Source organism: Remersonia thermophila, chromosome 1 (assembly GCF_042764415.1).
Source record: "Remersonia thermophila strain ATCC 22073 chromosome 1, whole genome shotgun sequence".
In the NCBI taxonomy this organism is placed as follows: Eukaryota; Fungi; Ascomycota; class Sordariomycetes; order Sordariales; family Chaetomiaceae; genus Remersonia; species Remersonia thermophila.
In genome coordinates, this window is record NC_092217.1 from 173,725 (window position 1) to 186,631 (window position 12,907).

Below are 12,907 nucleotides of genomic sequence, written 5' to 3' on the forward strand. Positions count from 1 at the left end.
TCGGGTAGATGAGCCGGTCAGATCTCACTTTGGGAAACCTGCGGGCGTGATGTGGCTGAGCAATCACGGGGCTCCTGATCGGTTCATGAAGCCGACAGATCGAAGACGGAGGAATGTAGATCTGCGCTAGGACTGCTGTTTGGTTTAGCATCGGCGCTAACCAAGCTGCGGCGTTGTTCAACGCCGATCCAGTGAGAGCAGCTCTCCCTGCTTAGATCCCTCGGAAGATCCGATCCGACGGACGGCGCAGCTTGGCGCAGGTGGCTGATTTATCACATCGTCGAGCTGCACAGCTTTTTGACGTGTACGTCAGCCCGCCATGCCTCGGCAGCTCCCTACTTCGTGTAGCGTAGTGCGATCTGCAATTACAGGGCCACTACACTAGCGCCATCGTTGTCCGATCGATGGGGCGGGCGGTCGACATGATCCAATGGCATGGCGGCTGCACCCCCCCACCCCGACTCGGGGATCGTGACGGCTGCATGAGATCCATGTCAACCACCATCTCCGGCAGGGACCTAGCTGCGCATGGCAAGGAGATGAAATGCAAAAAGAAACACTCAAAAAGAATACAAAGTCCCGAAACGGAAAACCTGAATGGACGCCCGCTACCCGCCCCTCCCCAGGCTCGCCTTCTCCTCTCAAGATCGAATCTGATTTGAGAACAGCCGAGGGAGTCGGCGATGCGCCGGGCTACGTACTATACACACGTTTTTCTTGTTTACTACGCCGTACGCAGTATAGCATTCCCTTGCTTGCGCCTCGTTTTCAAAGTGACCAATGACCTACCAACAGGACGGCAGGCAGGGGGTAACCAGGAGGAAGCAAGGGATCGAAGAAGAATAACTACTTCGTAATCCCCCCCGGGGTGCTTGATCTCCATCGACCTTCTACATCACTTGTTTGACCTAACAAACTCGGGGGAAATCAGAGGGACGCAGGCGCACCATGTCCCGCCGGCGGCTGAAACCTTCAGGGACAAGTCGGCGCCGGGTCTGGGCCCAGCGTACTGGGACAGAAAGGGGTCTGCAGACGGAGGGGCATGCTCTTCTTGGTTTGCGCGAGTTTTACTGGACCGTGGCACGCCGGCTCAGGGTTCCGCCGCTTCCCCGTGACAGCTCTGCAGCCCGCTGCGGCGGGCTTGCGGCGTCCGACGGTGAACGGGACTTGGCGATGCCCCAAGATCAGGGGTCGCCGAGTCGGCACAGCTCCCGGGGCAGGTTCCTACATACAGTGTACATCAACAGTCCCGCCTTGGGGCACCGTTGACATCGAGCGCGGTTTGAACGTGGCTGACAAACCAAATCCCCAGTGGTGGATTCTTCCTGTCATTCATGCACGATGTGCATTGGCTCTGCCGCTGTAGCACACGCACTCGAGAGGGTCACACTTCGTGGCGCCATCTTGTGGCAGTTGCGCCGCGCCCGCCTTTTAAATCACGATATACCTCCTGGCGCACCTTGAATAACCGACCCTTTGCTCTTCTCTCCATGTTTTGTATTATATCATCTCTACACCACACAGTGTATATTCAGATACGGGCCTCCTGACTCACCACCATTTGCCGTGTCCTGTTTCTTTGTCGTCGGGCTTCCCCCTGAGAGTGCAGGGATTCGTACCCAGCGCGCTCTGGATCTCGGTGCTCTCTGCCCTTCATACTTTTCGCCCGTTCTTTTTCCTGTCGGGCCGGCTGGCCCAGCCGCCCATAGATTTCCTTCTCCCGTATCATTCATTAATACCCGTACGCAAGCACCTGGACTTGCGGGGCATTGCGCCTTTGCGCTGTTACCTTCTCGAGCCCGCTCAAGACCACAAGATCGCCGCCAGGCACGTCGCCCGCATCTCTACCGGCTCTTCGGGCCCGTCATGTCAGCTTCGGGGGTGTGGGGTCCGGCGCCGCCGGGAGTGGACCTCACCGATAACCAGAACACCGACATCATCGGAGCCGTCGTGGGGATCATGGTCATTGGCATTTCGGCCGTGATATTGAGAATCTTCACCCGGTTGTCGCACAGCGGACCAGGGCTGGCTGAGGATGACTATATGATTGTGGCGGCGGCGGTAAGGATTGTTTCTCACGGTGAAGGCCGGCTCGCTAAGCGGTCATGGCTGACTTACATGTCGCCCAGGTTCTCGGGGTCGGTACGGCGGTCTGCTGCCTCATCAGCCTGCCTTGGGGCGGGGGAAAGCATCTATGGGTGGTCACAGCCGACGAGTTTGACAAGCTGTACCAGACCACGTACGCCTTTGTCATTGTTTACATTGCTTGCATTTCGGCCACCAAGACGTCCATCTTGCTCTTCTACCGCCGCGTGTTTGGGAAGGGCATCATCTGGTATATCGTCTTTACGCTCACCCTTTGTCACTGGGCCGAGGTCACCATTACCTGGCTGTCGGGCTGCCGACCCGTGAGCTACTACTGGAAGCAGTACACGGATCCAGATGCCGTGGGCGCCTGCATCGATGCCCCGCTGTTTTATTTTATCAATGGCATCATTGGGCTGGTCATTGATCTTGCCATTTTGCTGGTGCCCATCCCAACAAGTACGCCAGAAATATCCCTGTGTGCTCTTCTCCCTGGCCCTTGACGAGGGACTAACGAAACAACCCAGTCATCACACTTCAAATGCCCCTGACCAAGAAGGCCTTCATCGGAGGCATCCTCCTCCTCGGCGGATTGTATGTTTTTTTCTCTGCCCTATTCCTGGCCCGTCCCCCTTCAATGCGGTATTAACAAAGCACTCCTCCAGCGTCTGCGTCGCCTCGGCCATCCGAATCGTTATGATGGACCACCTCGTCAAATCCCCGGACTTCACCTGGGCCATGTCCAAGGTTTTTATCTGGTCATGCGTTGAGCCGTTCGTGGGCATTGTCTGCGCCTGCTTGCCCACGTACGCCCCCCTCGTTCGCAGGCTGTGGGGCGCCGCTGCGACACACTCGCGCGGTTCCGGTGGTGGACGCGCCGGTGCTTTGTCTGTCGTCAGCCACATGGGCGTTGGCAGCGGCGGCATTGGCAAGTCTGGAATGGCCCAGTCGGCGGTGTGCGTGGCCGATGTCAAGGCTGGCCACCATCGTCATCCCTGGGGGATTGGCCAGTTCGCCAAGGGAGATACGACGTCCCGTGGCGATGACGAGATTGAGCTCACTGTGGATATTTCGGGGAGGGAGGCGCCTGGCTCAAGAGGTCAGGAGAGTGCGGACAGCGGGGTGACGTGCAAAAACGAGATTCTTGTGACGAAGGACTTTTCTTGGACGAGCACTAGTGTTTAGGGCCGGACGGGGAAACGAGGTTCTTTGATTCAATGTTCTTTTTGCCTCATGTAAGGCAAGGTACTTATATTCTATGTTGTCGTATGAGAAGATAACGGGCTGGAGAGTGGTATGGTGTAAACTTGTCTGGACGTAAGGTACTGTGTATACAGATAAATGGAGAAAAGGTGCCATGATTCTTGCTAGGGGAGCTCTGCTTGTCTACGGTCCTTTGTATCCGAGCCTTGGTAAGTAGAGAGACTCATTCTCTTATGTAATTAGATGAAGCCCGCCGGATGCAAGGGCAAGCAGTAATTAAGGACCAGACTTTTCTTCCCAACAATATCACCGTCGTGCATCTCGATTTGCCCTTTACGCTTCTGCATTCTCTCATTGTTGACACCTTCTACAACAATACGGCTAGGCCAATCGCTTGGTTGTTTAGCTTTCAGGTATTAATGAGCCAATTAAGCCAGGTAAATATGGGTTGTAGACTAGGCTGGGGTAGAAAGAGCCTGCTCGAGATATCCGTTTCTAGACCAGCATGTGCGTACTAACGATCGAGAAAGATTATTTCCGCCGAGTTGGGACAATAAGATTGCCAATCAAACACGAGACACGGGAGCAATGAATGGTGGCTACCAATGTTCAATCCAACCATATTACGGTGCAGATTAATTACCTAGTCACAGGGCATATCCCAAGCCTCCCTTATATCACCACCTCAAACCCTTTCCCATCCTCAAACCACTCCCACGTCTTGGCGGCAATGTTGTTTGGGTTCCGCACTGGATCGTCAGGAAACACCTGCCCTGCAACATTGATAACCCCGATGTGCACGCCCTCGGGCGCGTACGTCAGGTTCAGGCTTTGCACCAGGTTGCGCTGTGCGGCCTTGGTAAGTGACAATTCGAACAGCTGCGGGATCGGGTGGAATGGCAGCGCGGAGCTCGTTACGAGCAGGGCCGGCTTGCAGCCGGCCTCGCCAGACTTGGCTAGGGAGACCAGGTGCGGGATGTAGCGCTGAGCGACGAGGTACAGTGCTGATACGGTGATCTGGATGCAACGTTAACTTGGCTTTATTGACAAGGTGGGCTGTCAGGAGGAGGGTGAAGTATGTACCTTGAGGTCATACTCGATCTCCTTCACATCTTGCTCAAAAAAGGCAGAGGGAATCACCCTCGCCGCGTTAAAGAAGACGGCTTCGGGCTTTCCCAGCTCGAGATCCGCTCTCTCCAGGGTCTTGATCAGGGCCTCAGAATCCGCGATATCAACAGCGTAGGTTCCGACCTTGACTCCAGTCCCGACACTCTTCTCAAGAACTGTCTTCTCGACAGTAAGGGATTCGGCGCGGCGGGCAACCAGGCCAACATTCTTGTAACGCTTGGACGCAAAGAGAGTGGCTACGGAGCGGCTGATGCCCGGGCCGGAGCCGATGATGAGCAGCGTCTTGGAGGTCATGATGGCGGATAGCGGAAAACGCGATAGTTGTGAGATAAGGACCAGTGCAATCCTGCGAGGTTGGGATGTGAGTTGTCAATCGAGAAGGGGAAGAATGATGGCAGTTCAGCCAGAAGCAGCTATAAGGAACAGGGTTCCCAGAGACATGGTCGTCATCTTCACGAAATATTACGAGACAGAAGGGCGACCGGCAGCTGAGAAACGGAGTCGTGTACTTCCTACGTACATTAATTAATTATTATAACTAAGACCATTAGACGCTTGTTCCTTCTTGTGTCCATCTCCGCTGTATTATAGACCGCAAGAACAAGGCGGTTGAGCATTGTATTGTTACTACGATGATGGCGTTTTGTTGTGTCCGGTTGGCTCCGAGATGGCTGCTTTATTCACTGACCTTGTGCAGTTGGTTCCGTCTCGCCGCCGAGCTGCATGGCCGAGTCACGCCGGTTCCATTCAAGCTGGCCACTTCAGCCGGAACGCCAAAGACATGGACTCGTTGCTGGGATGAACGGAATGTGCCGAGGCAATAACACCCGCTGATGGCACCCCGCGAAACGGGTCTGCGTGCGGCGCAGTCCTCGCGCGAAAGTATCACAAAATAAAGATAACATGGAAACAGCGGCATAGGCGTTGTAAATTTGGCCAGTTTGGAAGCTGATTGGCACACTGCGATATCTTGCAGAGTTGACAAGCGTCAAGGCTGAGCCAAGGGAGGGCAACCGTCAAGCGCAGACACGGGTTTCTTCTAATTACTATCCATGGTCCCTGGTGTATCGGCGCGTCTTGATGTAAGGATGTGACCAAGACCAAGACGCATGGCTCAGCGGCTAACTGTCGCATTGTCACACACCAACCTCACACCATCACATTCTCTCACCGCAAGACCATTGTCCTCGGTCCCCCCCTCACCAACGCTTACATCCGCGGGAGGAGGGGGCCCCACCATTGCCATCGCCACCATTGCTCCCAGCACAAGCACCGCAACGTACAACCAGGTAATACCTGTCCACCAAGTCCCCTTCCCTGCAGAAATGCCGACAGAAAAGCACCATGTCAACGCAGGTCCACCAATAACAGCACCGCCAGCGGTCTCAAGCAAGCTGACCAACGCGAAGAACCGTGAGGTTGTGGAAGTAGAGATGTGTGCCGTCGCGACAGCGCGGCAGAGAGGACCTTGCACCCCGCTCCCTATCATGCTGACAACAAGGCCGGCTACAAAGATGGCAAATGCGCGCCCCCCTGCAACAGCTTGGATGCCTGCGCCCGCGAGCAGGAGCAACAACGAAACCCGCTCGAGGCAGAGGTCCCTGGCAAAGGGTGTCAGGTTGGTTATCCTGGCCGAGACGGCCGGGATCAGCAGCATGATCGCGAGCTGCAGCACGCCAAGAGGCGAGAGGAGGTAGGTTGCCTGAGCCAAGGTCCATCCAAAGTAGGTGCTCATATGCTGTGCGAGGATCGACGAGTAGGCGACGAAGAGAACGGGTTGGAGCAGGAAAGCGGGCAAGGTGAGCAAGACGTTGCGGTTATGGAGCAGAGCCAGGGATAATCTAATCTCATGGATCTGCTCAGACAGCTGATGGCTGAACCGTCGGGGTTCGTCCTGCCTTGGAGTCCCTTTGTCCTCCGGTGGAAGAGTCTCAGGAACCAGCGCAATGCTGCCGAATATGAAGGGGCTGATTCCGAGGACTAGGAGCACTGGGAACCACGGCCCAAGGTGTTCCATCAGTAGCCCGGCTGCAACGGGTCCTAGAAGCCCCCCAGACGCGGCGCCTACAGCAAGAAATAGAAAGGAGTTTGCCCTGAGACATGTTAACCGGCCTGCAGTGCAACCGGGGTAGAGCAAACTTCAATGCGCACTTACCGTTCATTTTCGCTGCTGATATCTGATGCTATCGCATGAAGCGTGTTCATGGCAACGGGAAACCCACCGCCTATGAGAAAGAAGAGCGAACCAAACAAGCTGAGGTGGACGTGGGGGCGCTCGCCGATGACCAACATCAGGGGGCCCCAGGAAAAGGCGAAAAATATGCCGGCGTAGGCAAGGAGGAAGCTGGGCTTGCGACCGATACTGCTGGCATCTCAACACTGGCCCAAGGTCTCATCCATGCTCATGAGAATCACTACATACCGATCTGCCAGCGCTCCATAAGGTAGCGTGGCCACGAGACCGACCACACCGCTCAGCGCACTACCCGCACCTCCTAACCAGGCCAGCTTACGTTGAATGACATCCACTTTGCATTGCCGCTCGTCTATCGGCTCTGATGCCGGCTTCTCGTAGTGTAGGTGACAGATGGCGTCTTCTACCAGGCGAAGAAGTGGCATCAAATAAAGCAGACCGCTTGCAGTAACGCCGAACATGATGGCTGACAGCAGAACGATTGTCGTGCGGCTGTTTTGAACCTGCAACCGCCTGGCGAGTCCATCCCGGAGGTACTGGTTCGGTTGGTTCCTGGTGGGAGGAGCGGCGGGCTCAATGTCATCCTCAAACGGATTGAGCAGCGGTGCGTCCTCGTTAGGGTCTAGTTCCGCCATATCGAGTGAGTGAGTGTTCATGGCTACGTGACAGCGTGGAGACGGATGAACGGTCGGAAAAGAATGAATTCTCCCCCCCCCCCCCCCCCCCCCCCCCCCAGGCAGCGTGTTCATGGTGAGTGACGCGTCATAGGTATGCGCAGCCTCGGCTGCACAGCCCAGCCAGCGCCTTATCTGAAGCCAAGGACCGAGATGATAGGGCAGTCCCGTCGCTAACAGATCTACAACCATCAATACTATGGCGGTGATGGGTTACGTCATCCACTGGCGAATGCTTGCCCTGAGGAGTGATCTCTGGCAGGTTCATGTCAATAAACTCTCTTATAGCTCCACAGGCCGGATGTGCCCTGTGAGAAAGCGACTGGTTTGGGTGCAAGAGATATCTGGCAGGGGCTGCATCAGGTGAGTGGTTCCCAGAAGGCAGGGCTGGCCTCTTATATCGCCCTCATGACCCAGGTCGGTTGGATCACGGGTCTGCTTTCGGTGTCACACACCTGACCGAATACGCCCTGGTGATTCATACAGCATTGCCCAGGTCGTGCCTGGATAACGCACCTGGGCAAGATAGAAACACCCTCTAATATAATAAACAACAACTCTCCTCGGTGCAGTCCCCATCTACCAACACATCACTGTCTCAAAACGACAGAAGCTCGAAGGTCCGCTGCTGCCGCATGTTCGCATTATCTATAACCCATAATAGTGCCTAACTTCGGTACGCAATGGAAACAAATAATCAAATTAATCTAACCAACACGAAGCTCAGCTCTCTCGGGGAAAGTGAAGGTGTAGAGATTGCTGAAGAGCATCTGGCCAACGATGGCTGGACCCCCGGCTCTCCTATAAGCTTCTTTGACTGGGGCACCTTCGACGAATTTACCCTCCGTCCCCGCAAGAATATCCGCCGCTCGCGCCTCAACGCATTCCTCTCTCCTCTGCGCTCCGTCAACGCCGGCGCCGGGCCCATCAGTGTCGAAGGCCTCGGTGGCCTCATCGAGTCAGCTCACAACCTCTTCCACTCCGTACGACGCCTTGACTTCATGGAGTCCGAGCGAACAATATGCCTGCCCTCCGAAGGAGCTCCAGAGTCCGCATCACCGCCTCATCCACCTACCCCCGGCGACCTCAAGCGTTATGAAAACGAGCTCTTCGATCTCTCCAAGTACTTTGGGAGCTCATGCATGTACCTCACCGCCGCCACCTGGACCGAAGAGTCCCGCGCCGGCTCGCTGACGCTTTACCGTGTACTGCTTGAAGAGGACTTCGAGACCGGTTTTAGCAAAGCCATCGCCGTACGGCTCGTGGTGGCGATGCTCGACGTGCCCAGCTCTGTCCTCGCACAGATGCGTGCCGATGAGCGCATTCGACAAAAGACGGTTCTCACACGAGTGGAAGCGGATGATAGAACGTTTGACTGGCGTGCGAATGCGGGGAGGGCGCCGAGGTATGCTTGGCTTGCGGACACGGAGGCGGAGGAGAGGACGGCACGTCTAGGGGAAAGTAGGAAGACGCGCAGTCGTAGTCGGGGTCTTTCGCCGGCCTCTGAGATTTGGGGAGGGGGGAGGCAATTAGCGGAAGGGAATGCGGTGAGAGCCACCATACCGCAGTTCATTGCGCTCCTGCATGCACAAAGGTCGCTGCTGGAGTGTGCCAGATCGACCGAGGTCAGAAACGGGTACCTAGGGGATGGAAGGTCCAGGCAGGTTGTGTCCTTGACTAGCTTGCCGCGGTCAAGACCACATATCGGAAATGCCGTGCATGTGGCGGTCCTGGCTCCCGAAGAGGCTCAGTGGGTTGATGAGGAGACTGTTTGGACTGATCGTGCAGGGCTGGCGGAGTTGCGGCAGAGGGCATATTGGGATGTGATCGAGCGAGCTGTTCCGAAGGGCCTCAGCGGGAGAAGTAGAAGCAGGATGGGACGATGGGGAGTCAGGGGAAGCTCCTTTCAAAATTAATCCACGAGACGAAACATCGAACCCAGGCAAACAGCTTTTTACAGCAGCATCTTCAATATATGTGGGACGATGTCATCGATCAGCCCGTTTGGCGGAATTCACATCTTCGGCGCGTAGCGCATCCTTGCTCCCTCCGCAGTAATTAGGCACCTCAGTCATTTTCATCGCTTTCATCTTTCTAGACTACGTATGTCGATTTTTAGTAATTATCAGAAAGGTTGCAACCAAAAGGGATGTCATGAGAACAACAACAACAGACGAGGGTAATATTATTCAACCCAAACCAACTAAAACTCTAACTATCACGCAACATGCCTCTGCACCTACAAATAAGCCACTTCCGTAGAAGCACCCGGCTTTCGCACATACAGGCTCATGGGCTCTTCTTCCTCCTCCGGTTCTCTCGGCAGCTCGGGGATGTCGAACCGGTCGTAGTCTTGGACCATCTTCCTGACCCTGGGCGAGTCTGGGTCCACTTGCATCGAGTTCCCCTCTACATGCCGACTTCTGATCTTGGGTATCTTGACCATGGTCTGCCCTGAGCTGAGCTGCACTGCCTCGTCCACCCATTCCAAGTCCTCATCCTTCTCCGAAATGGTGCGGCAGATGATAGCCGCGGGCTTCGCCAGGTCTGCAACAACCTGCTTGACGGGGTTCCAGTAGCGGTATGACACCACGAGGGTGTTCTCGTCGACCAGCAAGTAGAGGCGGCCGGTGGAATCTACCAGCGTGACGCCAATCTCCCGCAAGAGCTCCTTCTCGTCCTCGTTCCACGCCGTCCTCAACCAAGAATCTGAGGCAGGCATGAAGATCGGCAGCTGCTTGGACGGTTGCCCACCAAGTGCCTGCACCAACTCCCGCAGGCATGCTGCCACGGCAAGCAAGGCCATGGCCCGATTCTGATGAAACCTCGCAACGGTCTCACACAGGCCGCCACTGTAAAAGAACACCACCTTGTTCACGTGGCTCAGGACCTCACCGCCATGCCCTTCGTTGAGATCCAACAACCCAACAAACGCCTGCCACTCATCAGAAGACCCCACCCGCCTCTTGATGTCCTCAAAGCTCTGTCTCATCTCCTCTAGATCCAAAATCGGCACTCCCGAAGCCAGGGACTCGAACCCCGACGAAAAGAAACTGTCCACTGTCGTCTTGCCAACGATGTGAATCGGCTGATAGGCAATCGACGGTATCCAGCTATCGGGCAAGAATTGCACGTCCTTCCAGGTGATCTGTTCGAGCAGGGGATCGGGTTGAACGAGCTCCTGCAAGCTCCGGAACTCATACTCGGGCCGCCCCGCGATAAACGCCTCCCACTCGTCAAGGTTTGCGCCAGGGGCGATGCAACGCACATGCGTCGTGACGCCGTCCAGGGAAGGGATGGCCACAAACATGGAGTTGGGCGCCTTGCAGCGCCAAAGCAGCGTGTGTCGTAGCCTAAGGCGTCGGGTGCGGCGGGTGCGTGTCGATCCGGGCGCCTTTTTGCGGCGCGCAATCCGCTTCTCGGCAGCGTCGATCTGGGCTTCAATGGACTCGATGACCCAGCGTGGATAGAAGGCTTTCCCCGCGCGGTAGGCCTCAAGCGTGCAGTCCGCGACGCACTGCTCACGCAGCCGGCGCTGGTCGGTGTCCATAAACGTGTAGGGTCGCTGGACGGGTTTCAGGAGGATGTAGGGCAGCTTGCTGTAGATGGAGAGAAAGGTGGGGTTGGCGAGGAGGCGGCGGATGTCAGTGAGAGGGAGGTCTGACACGGACTCGTCGTCGTCGAGGTCGATGAGTGAGTGGGTGTGGAAGAAGCCATCTTGATAGCGATCGCCAGGGGCCATTTTGGGAGTCCAGAGACGCCACCACAGGCCAGAGTAGGAAGCCTGGCGATCGTCGAGACGGCCGAGCACCCGCGACGCAAGCTCAAGCAGGTTATTCATGGCCGGTTCCTGTTCGAGGACCGGATGGCCGTCGTGTCTCGGCTACTCTGGAGACAGAGAGGCTGCTGTCACAGCTTGCGCGGGAGCTTTCATCCCAGCGGCGCGGGGAGAACCTCGCGGTGAAGTTGGCAGCGGCTCCCCGCTCAGATGGCCGAGAGTGGCTTATTTTTTTTAAGCTTATTATTTTTTTGGGTACGACGACTGCCTGCGGCTTACCTGCAGGGCCGCGGACCATAATCGGAGGCGGCGGCCAGGCTATGTACACGACCTGGAAGGTGGCCTGAGCTAGGGTGGCCGAGAGACCGACCTGAAAGTCGATTGGCGCTTGGACAGCATGGGGTTGAATCCTTCCAAAGAAGCGGCCGTTCGCCTTGCACTGACCCACCACCCAGGCTGACCTTGGTCGTTTAGGCGTACGGTGTCGTTAATACGAGATGCTCTGTCCATGAGGTGGCTCGAAGTCGCCGTTCACGTTTCAACATGTGGAATGTGTAATAATATCGAAGAGGGAAAGGAAAACGATCAATAGTTACTCAGCAATGAGGCTCAAGCAGGTGGGCCTTCGCCTTATGTACTTCCGGGGACCAGGGTTGCACCACAGTTGTCGTCAACCTTGAGCTCAGGCGGTTCACCCAGGGCGTTAAGGTACTGGAAGTCCAGGATGATTCCTACGCAGTAAGTGTTCCTTTTTTTTTTTTTTTTCTTTTTTTTTTTTTTTTCTGTTGAGGCAAAGAACATCCACGCTTTACAAGGGTTAACCAGCGCATCATCGTCACGCAACTGCGTTGCCAGTCATACCCCCTCGATAGTAGATTGTACTCTCTACCAACATCGACTCGTCCTGACTGACAACACTGGGCTCGGGTAGGATATTATTAATTATTTAAAACGGTTTGGCTGGCAAGGGTGTCCAAAAAGATCCCCTAGCTTAATCGTTGATGTCACGATCTCCATTGCGATGTGGGTGTGGGCTAAATCGTGTCACGGCTACAGGTGCCATGTTGCAATGAATGAAAGATTAACTTGCGTAAAGTTAGGTAAAACACAAAATAAAGCAAAGCAAAAGACGAACGGCTGGTTTTTTTTTTTTTTTTGAAGAAAACATGTTACCGGCAAATTTTGCTAGGGTCGATACCGCTGGAGAAACCAGCTATCTCTGTCCTATATTAGTCTTTCCATCCCTCGCGATGACGAGATTAGAAGGGACGTGCTGGTGATAATCTCTGACTTCATATCCTGAGAGACTGCCCTTCCTCCTTCACACCACAGGGCAGGCCCAGCCAAGTGTTTTTGTTTTTTTTTTTTTATTCATTCTATCCTTAAATATTGGATGTCGGACGTTGTGTGCTCCTCTATCACCGTACCAAGTTGACACCAGTAGCTCCAGTAGCTTCATTTTCCCTCTGACCTCAGACTTCGCCCTGACCCTCACCCATGGATGAGAACGACTAGGACATCACCTTCCTCGAGGACGACCATGAACTCCCATACATCCCTATGCTCCCCGACTAGTGGTACGCTCTGCACGCAACCACCACCAGCGCAACCAGCCAGCCCAGTCCTGCCGATCATGCCGAGCCCGTGCCATTCCCGACTCCTCCGCTCTCAAGGTGTACCGCAACTGACTCGCGACTGAACAACGTAGAGCTCACCTCGTCTGGGTACCATCGGACGAGGACTACTTATAGAATCGAAACAAGCTCCATGACATCATTCCAACCCGAGCCGGCTATCACCCCACCACCTCTGATCCCGTCTGAGGATCCGCTTTACACCGTCGTC

General features: G+C 55.4%; 5 protein-coding genes across 5 annotated transcripts; 2 read left to right on the plus strand and 3 right to left on the minus strand.

The window, feature by feature from the left end:
- Nucleotides 1–1,866: 1,866 nt before the first annotated feature.
- On the plus strand, nucleotides 1,867–3,270 carry VTJ83DRAFT_47 (uncharacterized protein; the record flags this gene model as incomplete). Its single annotated transcript, XM_071011217.1, has 4 exons — nucleotides 1,867–2,061; nucleotides 2,130–2,544; nucleotides 2,613–2,679; nucleotides 2,751–3,270. 4 exons carry the CDS (start codon nucleotides 1,867–1,869, stop codon nucleotides 3,268–3,270), a joined length of 1,197 nt encoding a protein of 398 aa, XP_070869400.1.
- A 690-nt stretch (nucleotides 3,271–3,960) lies between these two features.
- Nucleotides 3,961–4,710, minus strand: VTJ83DRAFT_48 (uncharacterized protein; the record flags this gene model as incomplete). Its single annotated transcript, XM_071011328.1, has 2 exons — nucleotides 3,961–4,305; nucleotides 4,372–4,710. The coding sequence occupies 2 exons, from the start codon at nucleotides 4,708–4,710 to the stop codon at nucleotides 3,961–3,963; spliced, it is 684 nt and encodes a 227-aa protein (XP_070869401.1).
- An 820-nt stretch (nucleotides 4,711–5,530) lies between these two features.
- VTJ83DRAFT_49 (uncharacterized protein) lies at nucleotides 5,531–7,266 on the minus strand (the record flags this gene model as incomplete). Its single annotated transcript, XM_071011439.1, has 3 exons — nucleotides 5,531–6,509; nucleotides 6,572–6,778; nucleotides 6,839–7,266. The coding sequence occupies 3 exons, from the start codon at nucleotides 7,264–7,266 to the stop codon at nucleotides 5,531–5,533; spliced, it is 1,614 nt and encodes a 537-aa protein (XP_070869402.1).
- A 701-nt stretch (nucleotides 7,267–7,967) lies between these two features.
- On the plus strand, nucleotides 7,968–9,200 carry VTJ83DRAFT_50 (uncharacterized protein; the record flags this gene model as incomplete). Its single annotated transcript, XM_071011551.1, has 1 exon — nucleotides 7,968–9,200. The coding sequence occupies one exon, from the start codon at nucleotides 7,968–7,970 to the stop codon at nucleotides 9,198–9,200; it is 1,233 nt and encodes a 410-aa protein (XP_070869403.1).
- A 323-nt stretch (nucleotides 9,201–9,523) lies between these two features.
- On the minus strand, nucleotides 9,524–11,125 carry VTJ83DRAFT_51 (uncharacterized protein; the record flags this gene model as incomplete). The annotated part of the gene is made up of 1 exon (XM_071011662.1): nucleotides 9,524–11,125. One exon carries the CDS (start codon nucleotides 11,123–11,125, stop codon nucleotides 9,524–9,526), a length of 1,602 nt encoding a protein of 533 aa, XP_070869404.1.
- Nucleotides 11,126–12,907: the final 1,782 nt, after the last annotated feature.